The sequence below is a fragment of the Nothoprocta perdicaria genome, unplaced genomic scaffold (assembly GCF_003342845.1).
Source record: "Nothoprocta perdicaria isolate Ctin4 unplaced genomic scaffold, notPer1 scaffold_174, whole genome shotgun sequence".
NCBI classification, from domain to species: Eukaryota; Metazoa; Chordata; class Aves; order Tinamiformes; family Tinamidae; genus Nothoprocta; species Nothoprocta perdicaria.
In genome coordinates this window covers 127,601-140,806 of record NW_020454916.1, presented here as the reverse complement: position 1 = coordinate 140,806, position 13,206 = coordinate 127,601, and the positions used below count along the sequence as shown (strand labels likewise).

General features: G+C 40.9%; 1 protein-coding gene across 1 annotated transcript in view; it reads right to left on the bottom strand.

Annotated features, from left to right (window-relative positions):
- Nucleotides 1-13,206, bottom strand: part of DYNC1I1 (dynein cytoplasmic 1 intermediate chain 1) — a 170,863-nt gene that overhangs the window by 42,148 nt on the left and 115,509 nt on the right. Inside the window, exons 12-14 of the mRNA XM_026036269.1 lie at nt 6,836-6,982; nt 3,050-3,163; nt 199-332 (exon numbers count right to left, since the gene is read on the bottom strand). Coding sequence (XP_025892054.1) covers nt 199-332; nt 3,050-3,163; nt 6,836-6,982 — 395 coding nt within the window. The remainder of the gene's footprint in view (nt 1-198; nt 333-3,049; nt 3,164-6,835; nt 6,983-13,206) is intronic.

The window sequence follows — 13,206 nt, the reverse complement described above, 5'->3', positions numbered from 1 at the left end:
ACTACACAGAAAGCAGGGCAACTAGCCCAGTATAAATGGCTATAAGCAATTCCCATCCTCATCATGTGAAACAGAACAGCAATGACACTGTTGATCCAAGAGAAAAAAATTAAACATTCCCCACACATACTTGGCTACCTCACACCCTCACCAACACAGAAGCACAATGTTATTTAAGTACAAAATACTGAATATCACCTTCCATGACGACAAGCTGTGTAGACTGTCCCCTCTTCGCTGCCAACAACAAAGTTATTGACATCTCCGGTTGGGAAAGCCATTCCTGTAACCGCCACTGGTTTGGACTTATTGTACACCAGCTCCATGCTCTCCTACCAAAACAGGTCTTAGTTATTATTCTGCCATTGTTTTCTTGAGTTTGTCTTCACTAATTCGTTTCTAAATGTTACACAGGCTAGCAGGAGGCAGAGGAAGAAGAAATCATTTGAGCCAGTCACCGGATTTCAGTTTCTATATGGGCTATTGCAAGAAGATGCAATGTCACAAATTAGGATGCAGAGCGATGCAGGGATGCCACCCTGCTGCTGTCTGTCATATGTTTCAGAGTGGCTGGAATGCACTGGTCTGTGCTACATAATCTTAAATCAGGCAGAGATGACAGGTGAGAATTTAAAAACTAATGGTGCAGAAACTAAAGATAATACCTTAATGGCTACACTTGCCAGCCSAAGGCTCTAATAAAATACACAATACCTTCTATTTACAAACATTTTTGAAATCAATTGTTTGCCAGGAAACACACATAATATCATATGCACCTGAGGCATTTATCAGGCAGTGCCATTTGTCCGTCCATAAACTTGGGTCAGTGTCACTGCTGTCACTCTAAGCACTCTTTTTCAGGGTGTTTCTGAAGCCATAAACATTCTTGCTGGAGTCCACCATGAAGCTTCAAGCCAGCAAGCATATTTTCTTTTTTATTTCATAGATATAGTTCCAAGCACATCAGCATGCCCCTTTTTGCTATTGCAAGTAGGACCAGCATGTCAGTTTATGAGATGSAGATGATTGAGCAAACCCTTCTCATCTTTAAACTTTTTGATTCTGCAGCATAAATGGTGTAACCCGTGAATCCATAAAAGGGCAGAATGATTTAGCAATTTTCTTTTTTAGCTATTTAAGTGGGTATGCTTTGTGTGTTTAAAATACCTAAGATGCTAGTCTTCTAGGGTCACAGCCCGTAGCACTGATTTTCAGAAGGGCGTTTTGCTGTAGGTAAAGAAAATGGCAAGACCTTTGGGAGGTGAAAGCCATTCCCCATTTTCCATGGGGAAATACTATTGCTTGATTTATACTTCTCTTTGAAATACATTTAATTCTACAAAAAAGGCAAAAGGAAGCCTGGAAAATGAATTGTCAGAGTACCTGTGGACCATATATTTCTGTGAAAATGTTCTGGAATGAGGTCTTCATTTAGTGTCTCTGTGGAGGCACAGCCAGATATTGTGGTGGGCTCTCTCCCCTTGGTGCCTACCCCGTGGCCACGTGCTCAGGATCCAGGTCTTGGGAAAGTTTCAGACTGACACAAACCCTGCAACACTCTGCTCCTACCAATTCAAAAGTAGGGCATGCAGCTTGGCTTCAAATCCTTGCCTTTCTTAGCAAGAGTGCCACAAGTCATGAGGGTTGTGCTGGCTTGTTGAGAGCCATCTGAGTAGTGAARTCCTGAAACTGAGAAGTCATCTCAGTGGGGAAGTCCTGGAACTGAGATGTTCACAAATATCTGCTCAAAATGTAGTATAATAGTAAGCAAATATGTAAAGGTAGCATTTATCTAATCTTTATTCAAGTGAGAAACTGGAGAAGAGACTTGGCTGCCTAAAAGTAGATATCTGAGACATTTTAGATGCCTCCTCTTCTATTCCAGAAGAGCACTGATTTCCCATGTTCCCATGACACAGCTACCAGACTCACGCTGCTTTCTCAAACGAGCAAGAGCAGCACAGTCTGAGTTTGAAATTGGCCTCATTCTGAACGGGCTTAGACTAGATGATTTCCAGAGGTCACTTCCACCCTATGACAACACAGTGTGTGTTATCTGAAATTGTATTTCACATTTATTTTTCACATTTGTGAGAAGTGAGAGATTAACTATAAAGGGAACTCTAATGACTTAAATTTGGCACAGAGCTAACTTAGATGGCAAATTTAGGAGAGGAGAGTCCCACCTCTCATGTCAACACTGAAAAACATAAAACATGATAGTAATTGCATACGTGATTAAGGGATGGTTAATAGAATCACTAAGAGGAGTTTCTACTAACCATTTTGAAACAAGATCAGATCTTACAATGTTTAATGAAAATGATGATAAAACATAATTTCATTGTAAGAAACAACGGACGAGTGATGCATTGGAACAGCAAATGTACTCCTCCAAAAGATAACACTTTAAAGATACTCTCCACAGATCCCATTCAGCATCAGATACTTTGTTTACTTTCCATTATTATAATCRTTTGTGGTTTGGGCACTTTCCCTGGATTTCCTTTCATTTCTAATGCAAAGGAGAAGGGCTGGGGGAGAAGAAAATACCAAAAAACATTCCAGAGCAGGGAGAATAGTTCTAAAACTTTAGATTTGCATTGTGTGTCCTTTTGGCTCCCGAGAGCAGACAACAAGGGAGCTTTCTGCCTGTGTGCCTCGGAAACCCGTTGTTCCCAGGCTGTGTTCAGCAGCAGGGCCGCATAGTCCGTATTTGTTAAACCGTGCTGTAGCGTAGGTACAATTTATACCACGGGCGACTTCTGTAATCACTGTGCTTTAAAATGGATTATTTCATTTTCACTTGAAACTGACCTGTGTATTAACGTATTACAATAATTACATGATTTGTGGTAAAGGAAATGGGTTTTGGCTCTTAGCAGAGACTACTGGGAGCAAGCTGTACTCTTTCAAGTGCATCCATTGGCTTTAGTTTGTATAGGATGGGATGAGGTTTTGGCTTTTAGGAAACTGTGTTCCATTAAGCAGGTATCTAGCTTTAACCCAGGTGTTTTTTCCCCTCTATTGGTGAAAGCAAACCCACCTGTGGAGTTGAGAGCATATCCAAGCTCCAGGAGCACATTTTGCCATCCGTAGAGACCGTGATGAGGTTGTGCGCGTTCTGTGTTCCAACGACGTTGACACAATACACAGGATGCTGGAAACACATTAGCACTCGAAATAAGGGACCCGTTCTCACATCTTCAAAAACAAATTTCTGATGTCTCATACAGTATCTTAAGTGATGATTAAATAGACACATAATAGCAGGAAAATTCAGGACTCAGCTTTTGCCAGACAGGAATTATATTTGCCTTTTTTATTTAAAATTTTAAAAGCATATTTTAGAGGTCATAATGTTTTCAGAGCTTCATTTTCCTCATCTTAAAACAACTCAGCTGAGTAATGCTGTGAAAACACTGAAATAATGTGGATGAGATTTTATCCACAGGGACATGTATCCTTCTCCTGATGGATTTTGACATGGAAAATAATTGGCAGAAAGAAGCAAATTGTCCAAATGGAATCAAAATGATAACTTTATTCAACAAAACAGCTGCGTAAAACCTGAACTTTGCCAGAATCTGGCTTTCATGCGAAATACTTGCAAATGTATTCTGATAGAAAAACGCAAACAAATCCCTCGACCTTCTCCATCACTGACCCATATACTTTTTTAGATCTGTTGGTAAAAATGTGGAGTGACTAATTTGCTTATAGTGGTACACCAGGTTCACAATAGTAGGTGGCGTTGGTTCACGGAGGCTGATTTCCTTTTAGCATACAATACCATAACTTGCTGTCTTCATTTTTCAAGGACCTGGTGATATTTTGAGTCTAACGTGTCAACTGACATCTGGTGGTGACTGGGGATTAGGGAGGATTAGGTGCTGCTTCAAGATCAGCAGTCTCCTGGGAGGAAAATCATTCCCATTGAGCATTGAGGTTTAACACCCTCTGACCATTAGAAGTGATCCTTCTGAACGAAGGGTAAGATGCCTAGACAGCAGCCCAAGCAAATCTGCCATYCTCTGCCTCTCCTGCAAATAAACAGATGTGTGTCTCCAGGAAGACAAAATACYTAACAGCAATACTTTAAAAAAGAATCAGGACCAATTTCACAAGAGATTCCTATACAGCTTCTACACTAGCTGCATTTAGGTTTAGAAACGTAACATTTGATCCTACCAAAAGAAATGGCAGAGCTACCACATGTTTTAGACTGCCTGTCTAGTCAGCTACTGAGYCAATAGTGAACAGCAGATCTTCAGAGGCAGATTAGTTTCCTTGGTAGATGCCCCAGTGGGCTTGGTAAACACCTCCACCTCCAAGCACGAAGCCTGAAGCACCCGAGCACTGGGGGAGCACGCACTGAAGGAGGACTCAGTAGCAGTTGCTGCTGAGAAGGTATCTGGTGCTAGGAGGCCACCTGCACATACCAAGTAACGCACAAAGTCTGTTCTGATCCAGATTTCTCTCTCTCAGGATTGGCACTTGATGTTCCCCTGGTTCATCAAATGGATATTAGACCATACACTGGATGTAAATCTGTGCCTCTGATGTGGCTCATGGTGTTAGCACCAAGAAGGACCTTTACATGTTCCATTATGGTGGGCTAATTACCACAGTGCTAAAAAGGGTTAACTCCAAGTGATGGCCAAAACAAACACAGTCCTCCTTTTTAATGGGTGTTAGTCCTCCAAGAGACCAAAGCGACTGGCATACGGAGAATGGGAGGAAGCTAAAATAAGCCGTGGAGCAGCTGGGATATTTAGGAGGATGGGAGGAGAGACCCATGTCGCTCTCTGTGCCAGGTCTGRCTTTAATTGGCATTGCCAGCCATCAATTTCACGCACAATAAAACTCACGGCAGAAATGAAAAGACATAAGGCAAATGGATGAAAAAGACGACCAACCGTATGTAACTGAAAGCCTAAACAGGCGCCTTCCTTTCAAAGGCTTGCTGCCAGCTTGCTTTTATTTGTTTTGGAAATGAAATCATCATGCAAAAGGGTTTTGTCTTAATTAAAATTTCCTGTTGTCCCAAGTGCAGATGTGTGGTGGGTGTGAAAGGAAATTAGTGAGTAAGCTGTGGGTAGAATTCTCTTTCCTGGTGAATCCAAGCGGCAATCAGCAAGACTAAATTTAAGGAAGGAAGGTTTATATCAGCGATAACAACACACTCTATGTGTTCCAGATAACTGAGCGAATAAAAAGAGAAAAAAWCTTTTTTTTTTTCCAAATATGGCCTAGGTTCAGATTTTTAAAAATCTCTATTCAAACCATTTATCTATCAGTACACAAAGTAAAAACTGTATCACTCATCCCAATTTAATCATCCTAATTAAATACTTTTTTTTCTTGGCAGCTAGGGTTCAAGTCAGCTTTTTGCAACCAACGCGTCATTTAATGTTAATGCAATTCCTATATGTGAACAGAAAGCAAACAGTGTTTCATTGCAAAAAGTGATCAGTCCTTAAAAACATCATGCTTCTTCATGTTGGGGTTTGTAAACACTTAAACCAGCTCGTGACAGTACGTGAAGTCCACATCCACAAATAACTGAAAATCATTTATTTATATTTTTTCAAAAGCAAAGCATCACATATTTTTCTACTCTAAAAAAAATTAGTTTAATGTATAATTCCAGGAGGTCCAGATTTGTTTTATACATTTTTTTTGAATCTAAACAAACTATCTTTGCATTAATTTCTTCTTTTCTGCTAGATTTTTGGATCCCAGTTGTTCAATTTTCAGTGACAGTGAGTTTCTTGCCACTAGTTTTCTGGTCTACTACATCTCTAAATTGCACTTCCAGGAAAGACTGTTTCCTTTCATGCAGGTCGAACAACATTAGCTCAGATACTGGCAACAAAATGAGCAAAAACATTAGGGAAATGAAAAGTAATGTTGAAGTTGCAACCCCTGGCACAGATCATTAGATTATTGCACCAACATTCATGAGAGTGGAAATTTAGGGAACAATATTTGTACTGCCTGGCCCACTAAGAGTGTCTGTGTACACCTGTCATTTTTCAATATAAGAGGCAATCCATCGTAATGCTGGCCCCAGACTGAATCTTTTGCATTAATTCACGTGACTTGGCTTTTAGAYGTTGTCTCTTCACTGTGGGGATTATGCTGTCACAGTAAACTAAAAGCTGAACCTTGATCTGCAAATTGCAAAGATAAGAATCACAGAACTGTAAAAGCTGGAGATGCAAAAGATCTACCACTTTGTCTAATCCTTCTCTCGGCTAGAACAAGATTATTTTCTTATCTCTCTAAGAAGTGCTTTGTGTAGCTCAGTTTCTTATGTTTCAGGAAATATTCTACAAATTTCCATATTCTTATATCACATCASTACATTTTCCTCCTCCTTCCAGCCTATATTTTCTATTCCACTGCCTACTCCAAGTATTCCAAGTGGGATTTCTGGCTACAACTCCAAGAACAAGTCTGGTTGTTCCCAAGCCCAATGCCAAGATCGGGTATGTTCACCACGCACAGAATTAACCTGCCTGCTCACAKGAAGAGGGTGCCTGAGCCCAAACACAGTGCCACTGAGGTGGCACAAAGGTGCAAAACCTCATTCAGGTTTTGCACCGCTTCTGTCCTCTTCAAAAGGATGCTTTCCTCATGACCTGAGGTACCATACAAAGAGTGCTGGTTAAACACTTCAAATAGCTGGTTCTTTTTCTTTCTCCACAGGGACCACACTTAACATTTGCATGAATGTGACATCCCACATCACAGGCACATCCAGGGAGCTCTACTTCCCTGCTGACCGTTTCATCTCAAGAAAGGATGAGGTGACTTTTAACCTTACCGTGTGAGCAGCTGCAGATAAGGGAGTTCGCTGAACCGGAGTCCGCCTGTGGCTGCGATTATCCCACAGGACAATTTGGCCGGAGTACGTGCCCCCAACAACCAGGTTTGGGTGAAAGCGGGCAAAGCAGACAGACATCACAGAGGACTAGAGGGTAGAGAAGAAGAGAGGCATTACATGGTCAGTCACCTTCAATTCTCCTGCTTAAGGAAATGTAGTAGTTTAGAAATSAGTGCATGACCCCAGTTCACATTCCTTGTGCAACAGGTAACTTCTACAAAAGCCAACAGAACATATGCAAAGAGCCACTTGCAGACTAAAATATTCAGTTTCATTCATGTAGGAGAATGTATGGGCTGAGTGTTAGCGTGATGCTAAAACCCCGAGACATTCTCTCCATGACTGCAGTGGGAAAGTGCTTCCTTTCCTTTCCAGAGAAAATTGAAGTAACTAGATGCCAACCCAACAGAGAGACTTCTGTCCCAGGGTTTTCTCACAGGGAGAACTCTTCCCCTATTGCTCCCTYTGGCTTTTAACTCTTAAACAGTGTGGGATGAGTTTGTGAGGGACCCTCTGAAGTGCACCTCAGAGTGGACTGCCTTGAGAGCACTGGCTCAAGAGCAGGATCTTGTTGCATCAATGACTGATTTCTCTGTTACAGATAGTCCTTGTCTAATAGCAGAGGCAATTACACATGTCTAAGTGTAAGCACTGTGTGAGCAGAAACGAGTTTCCCCATCTGAGTGAGTGACAGCAGGTTGCCTCTGTCCATTTTCTTTCACTGGGGATGCTGAGGAGCCAGATTAGTTTAACAGTTGCCCTGGCCATCTGATGAAGTGCCCCAYGAGCCTGCATGGTGGTGGATATCTATCTCAGCTACCTCCTTCTAGACTCTTTAAAATAACATACAGCCTCTGAAATCCTCAAGGGAATACTCCCCAGACTCTTCATGTGCCAAAAAGCTACAGCCAAGAGCAACAAGCTCTAACTCCCTCGAGTCCTCCRTTCACTTTTCAAGGAACTGTTTTCCATTTTTTATAATTGGTCCTGGATGTTTCACCTCTCGTGCATGCAAATTGGAAAGTAAAAGTTACAGCATTCGTATAATTTCCTGAGAATTCACATGCTAATACAGGCATACTTTGCAAACAAAAGCAAATGTCATTTTTCCATGGGCAGCTTTAGTAGTGCTTATGAGCCACAGAGCAAGGCTTTAATTGTTGTGTCAATTACATTCACAATATTGAATTCACAGTTAGTGGTCATATTCTTAAAATTTCATCTTCTGAMTCTTTCCAACAAGTCTGAGAATAAATTTTTGTTATAGTTTGTTATAGTTTAATGAGAGGATGCTTTGAAGTGGTGATATGAAATGATGATATCCTGAAATGAGAGCCCATTTTATTCAGTGACAAAAGGGTAGCTGAATTATCACATTTCAGTTTCAAAAATGGCATTGCAGGTACGTAAGTAACCTTTCTTGAACTGGAAATAGAGGAGCTGCCAAACTGAGCTAGAACCCAATGTCTGGCTCTGGAAGGGGTGGAAGGAGTTGTAGGAACTTCAAAGTGGACAATGCGTAGTCTTGTCATCATCTCATCAGTATACACCATACTGATGTGACAAGAAACAGGTTTGAACCCTTAAACCAGATACTTAATGGCTTCTTAAACAGATGTAGAACTAATTGTGCTAACTCCTAATCCCTCTTATTGGCATTAAAAACAATGAATCAAAATGGTCATCTACTGAATTCATGTGGTTGTCACGTGTTGTGGGATATTTATTGTTTAAAGACAGATAATATTCAAAAACAAGCTAGTAGAAGTACTTCTAGCATTCAGAAATATATTCAATCATGCATTTTTTACCTAATCAGATCACCCAATGAAATAATTTGTGACTTCCTTTTTCTTCACCATTCTGTCTGAGTTCTCATGGGTGTTACTTAACATGTTTGATCCCTTCTCTACTAAAGCTTTCTATGTTTCTCTGATGTTACACAGTCTCTGCTATCTAGTGTCTAGACCATTAGAATATATAAATGCCAACTTTAATCTGTATTGGTCTTTGCATTTGAGCATAATAATAATAGCACTATAGTCAGCTTGGGCAACCAAATGTAGGTTCCAAGCATCATTTCCAAAGGACTTATTAACATTATATATATGAAAAAATCACCTCGATGTTACAGTGCCTCCGTACTACTAAAAAACATTTAAAATTCAGCTACATTTCATCTGCCATACGGTTTCCAGAGATTCCCCCATACATTATAATTAAAATGACCCTGCAGCACATGTTCTACATTTTATCTCTTTGTTTAATGGCTTCATGAGTTGTTTTAATCAACCCCTCTCATTCCTTATAGCTAAGATGACAGATATTCTTACATGAAGTGAAATAGCCAGATGATTTTAAAATAGTACAGCTACACCACTGTGTACACCCCACGGCAGCTACAAGGCTCCACATATATTTTAAGAAACCCAAATTCAAACACTCATTCCACAACAAAGTTCTCAGTTTTTCTGAAACAAACTTGGGAGACTCTAAAGCAGGGCAAAAACCAACTGGACAGTGTATTTTTACATGCTGTGTTTTCATGGTTAGAATGTTTTTGAATTCAGAATCCCAGAATACAGTTGAATGGTTAAGATATAAACTGCTAAAGTGTATTTTTCACGAAGTTTAAAAATAACCTACAGTCATGACACATGGACTGCCCCCTGCACTACTTCTAGTTTTACACAGTGCTCCAAAGTAACTCATATTCTTCAACTGATGAAATGTTCACATCCTTTTAATTATGTCAATATTATTTTTCTACTGAAGGGAAACTTCTTTCCAATATTAGGATTTAACAATTTAAGGACTCCACTCCATAGCACTTAATAAAGTGATTATTTTCTTAGAGTTAATGGTAGTGCTCAGATGAGTAAGGGCTGTAAGATCCAGCTCATTCATTTAACAACTTTAAAAGCACTCATTTCTTAGCCTTAATAGAAGAGAGCAGCAGACAGGTCTCCAGTCTGTCTGAACAGCTCTGTGCTGAAGGAGAGCAACAGAAGCCATTCCCGGGACCGTGAGCCTCTTTTGCCTCCAGGCTGCATCTTGTTTGCAGATTCAAGCAATCTATCTCTCCTAAAACTGAGTTTTGACACTGACTTCAAAGAGGGAAGAACCAGCATACTGTGAGGTTTTAAAATAAGAGTGTATCCTCCTTTGCACCTCAACCACACCTTTCTGGGGCAATCCCACAGAACTTTCTAATACTGGAACAGTAAAGCTTCCCAGCTTTTCAATTAGGTAAATTTTACCTGCTGTAGCTGCTTAGTTGCTTCATGCAAGCCAAGGAAAGAAGCTGCTGCTTTACTAGCATATGGAAACGCTGCACAAACAGTTTCAGAAGGATAATGTCAAAAGCAGTTTGCCTAAGGAGTTTTGAGTGCCCACAGTACAATAACAGCATTTAGTATATTGGGTTAATGAATTTATCTTTTCATGGGTACAGCAGAACATCTCTGTCTACAAGTTGTCCGGACCCTCAACAGCTGAGGGATCTCCAGTATTTGGTCACTTTAATTCTTCTGAATTGTTTAAGACGGTGGATAACTTAACTGCTCGCCTTAATGTTTTCCCTCTACAAATACACAGTCAATAGATTTAGCTTTCTCTGATTCCTTAGCTTTCTCAGTGGCCCATCAAAATACTTCTGGCCTTTGCGATCTTCCACATAGATTTTCTGTTCTTTTTTCTTTATGACTGCTTCCTGGAGGGCCTTGCCATTCTGACACTGCTGCCACAGCTCTTGGGCAGGTCCCTTCATTCTGGAGATGAGCAGCTCCAGTGACCACATGAGCAAATCCGAATTAGCTCCAGGTCAGAGTATGCCCCGGGTGAGTGGCAGAGTCAGTCYGCACTCATAAACCTGAGATTTTTGTCTGGCAAACAGGTGCTCATGCTCCCCAGGTGCTAGAACTTCTAGCTATAACATCAAGAACACCTTTGAACACATAACTTAAGAAGCCAAACAAAATGGCTGTGCTCTTGTCATAGCAAAGAGAGGGCTGGTCTCAGAGAAATAGATATTGCCCTCCCCTACAGAGGCCTGCAAGCCAAGAGGACAAGACATCCCACCCCAGTGACCCATTTTGACAGTTGTTAGCTTGTTTCATCCTGTATGTAGAGAACTGCTACAGAGATAACAGTGGTGAGGACTCTGTTCCACAGCCTTCGCCTCCTCCTTCGTTCTCGATTCAAACAGGCCCCAAACTCTCTTCAAGTGGCTGGCAGAGCTGTTTTTTATTTTAGAAACTTAATCCGGCCCAGATTTGGATTAATGATGGCATATCCCTTTAACCACAGATGCACATGCTCAGGACAGGCAGCCATTTAGATTCTCCTATTGGCAAAGCCTGACCTCAGTCCCCACATCTGGTGCGCGCAAGGCCCCAGAGATTCGCCTGCCTGTGCTCGTGTCCGAGGCTCCGGATGACACTCTGCCCAGCCACGGGTAGAACAAGTCCACAAAGACCTGGGTGCTGAGCAATAATGACTTCAAGTAGGCAACAACTACTGCACTCAGTGAGATCCCTCGTGCAGGAAGCCACCCCCACAGGCASTGTTGCCATACTGGTGCCATATGCCTACACTTGACACCAGATGGATCTCCAAACCATACTTCAGCAGTGGGAAGAAGAGATCTGAAGAGTTCACAGGCATTTTGAGACTCCAGGATACCAGGTTATACTGCAGCAGGCAATGCTCAGGAAACTCCGGGCTAGATTTTCTAGCTGAGCAAACACATGTGAAAAAGTCCTGTACTCTCTGCTATGCTACGATAGGTCACTCTTTCACAGACAGAAATATAGTTTACTGCAGCCTAGAGGTCCTAAGTCTAAGTGAGATGAAGTAGATACTGTTCCTTGGTAGGGGAATTGACTTAAGAGAGACTGAGTGCACAGGGGAAAAGCCGTGGTACCGTCACTTAACTAGAAGTCAAATCTATAGGCATTGATCCATAGGAACATTAGAATTTGGACTGAATGTTTGAGCTTATGCTTGTCCTCCTGAGGAACAAATACTTGAAGACAAAACCCCCAAAATACAAGTATATTTTGCTCCTAATCTTATGCTCTCAGTACTGCTCATCAGGAACAACATTTAAGAGTCTCAGGACTCCTAGGCCCTGCAAGAGATATCAGGGGACCCTCTCCTCATACTTGCCTTGCTGCACACACTTGTATGTGGTGCCAGAATGGATACTCATAACATTCTCAAAAGGCGGGCTAAAATTATCATCTAGCAACAAAATATCAATGGTGACACTAGATAAAATTCTTTCTTCCAGTCAGCCAATGGACTGAGACTCAGCATAGCACCAACAAAACACTGGTTCATCTTAGCACCTTTTTCCTTGCCTTTGCATCACAAAAGAGGCAACTTGAAAGAGGCAACTCTACTATGACTTTGCCCTGGCTTCCAAGATAGGTGCATTGTCACCCCAAAATAGTGACTATGATCTTTCTGAGAAGGAACTTATTTTTAGTGTCGGCTATTAGGATTCTAGTTATTTCTGTGGTCCATATAAACATCTAAGTCTAATTAACAGATATGAGATAAGGAGAAAAGGGCAGAGAAGAAAGCAACAGAATTACAGTTAAGTTTGAAAATGTATCAAAAATATGTTTTCTGTGTATGGAAACTTTTACCAAGGAGATTAACTCTTAAGTTCTAAAAGTCTTAAATGATAAGCTTTCTGCTTTACTCCCCCCATCTCTCTCCCTATTGAACTACAAAATAGCATCTGAAAGATTTTGTTCTAGAGATTATTTGTGGTACCATACAGATTTTGGCTTCTACTAAAAATAAAAATAAAAGCAACTGACATCCTTAACATATTTAAAAAAAAAAAAGAAATAAAACCAAACAAACACTTCTTCAAACCAAATGTCAAAATCCTGTTTAATTAAAAAAAGGAAGTTTATACTTGGTTATGGTGTGTGTTGACATCTATCCCTTTGATTTACGATAGTACAGACTGGGAAGAACAGATTGCTTTATTCAAGGAAAAGAAAGGAGGGAGGGGGGCCCAGTGTGACAGGAAAGAGTGTAGGCTGTATTAACTTCAGTGCTTGTTAAAACATGAAGGATTAATGGTAAAAAGGGAGGGAAGAATTGTGAATGTCTCCAGTTTAGGATCTTCAAAAATGTTTGGGGATTCTAAGAATGTCTCACTCAACCACATGAAAGCTGCACAGAGAGACGCAGCCACACGACTGCTCTAAGCCCAAAGCTGGTATTGCTCCACTTATACCATCAAACCAGTGGAGCTGAAATGTAGCCACAAATTAAATTTATTTTTATTG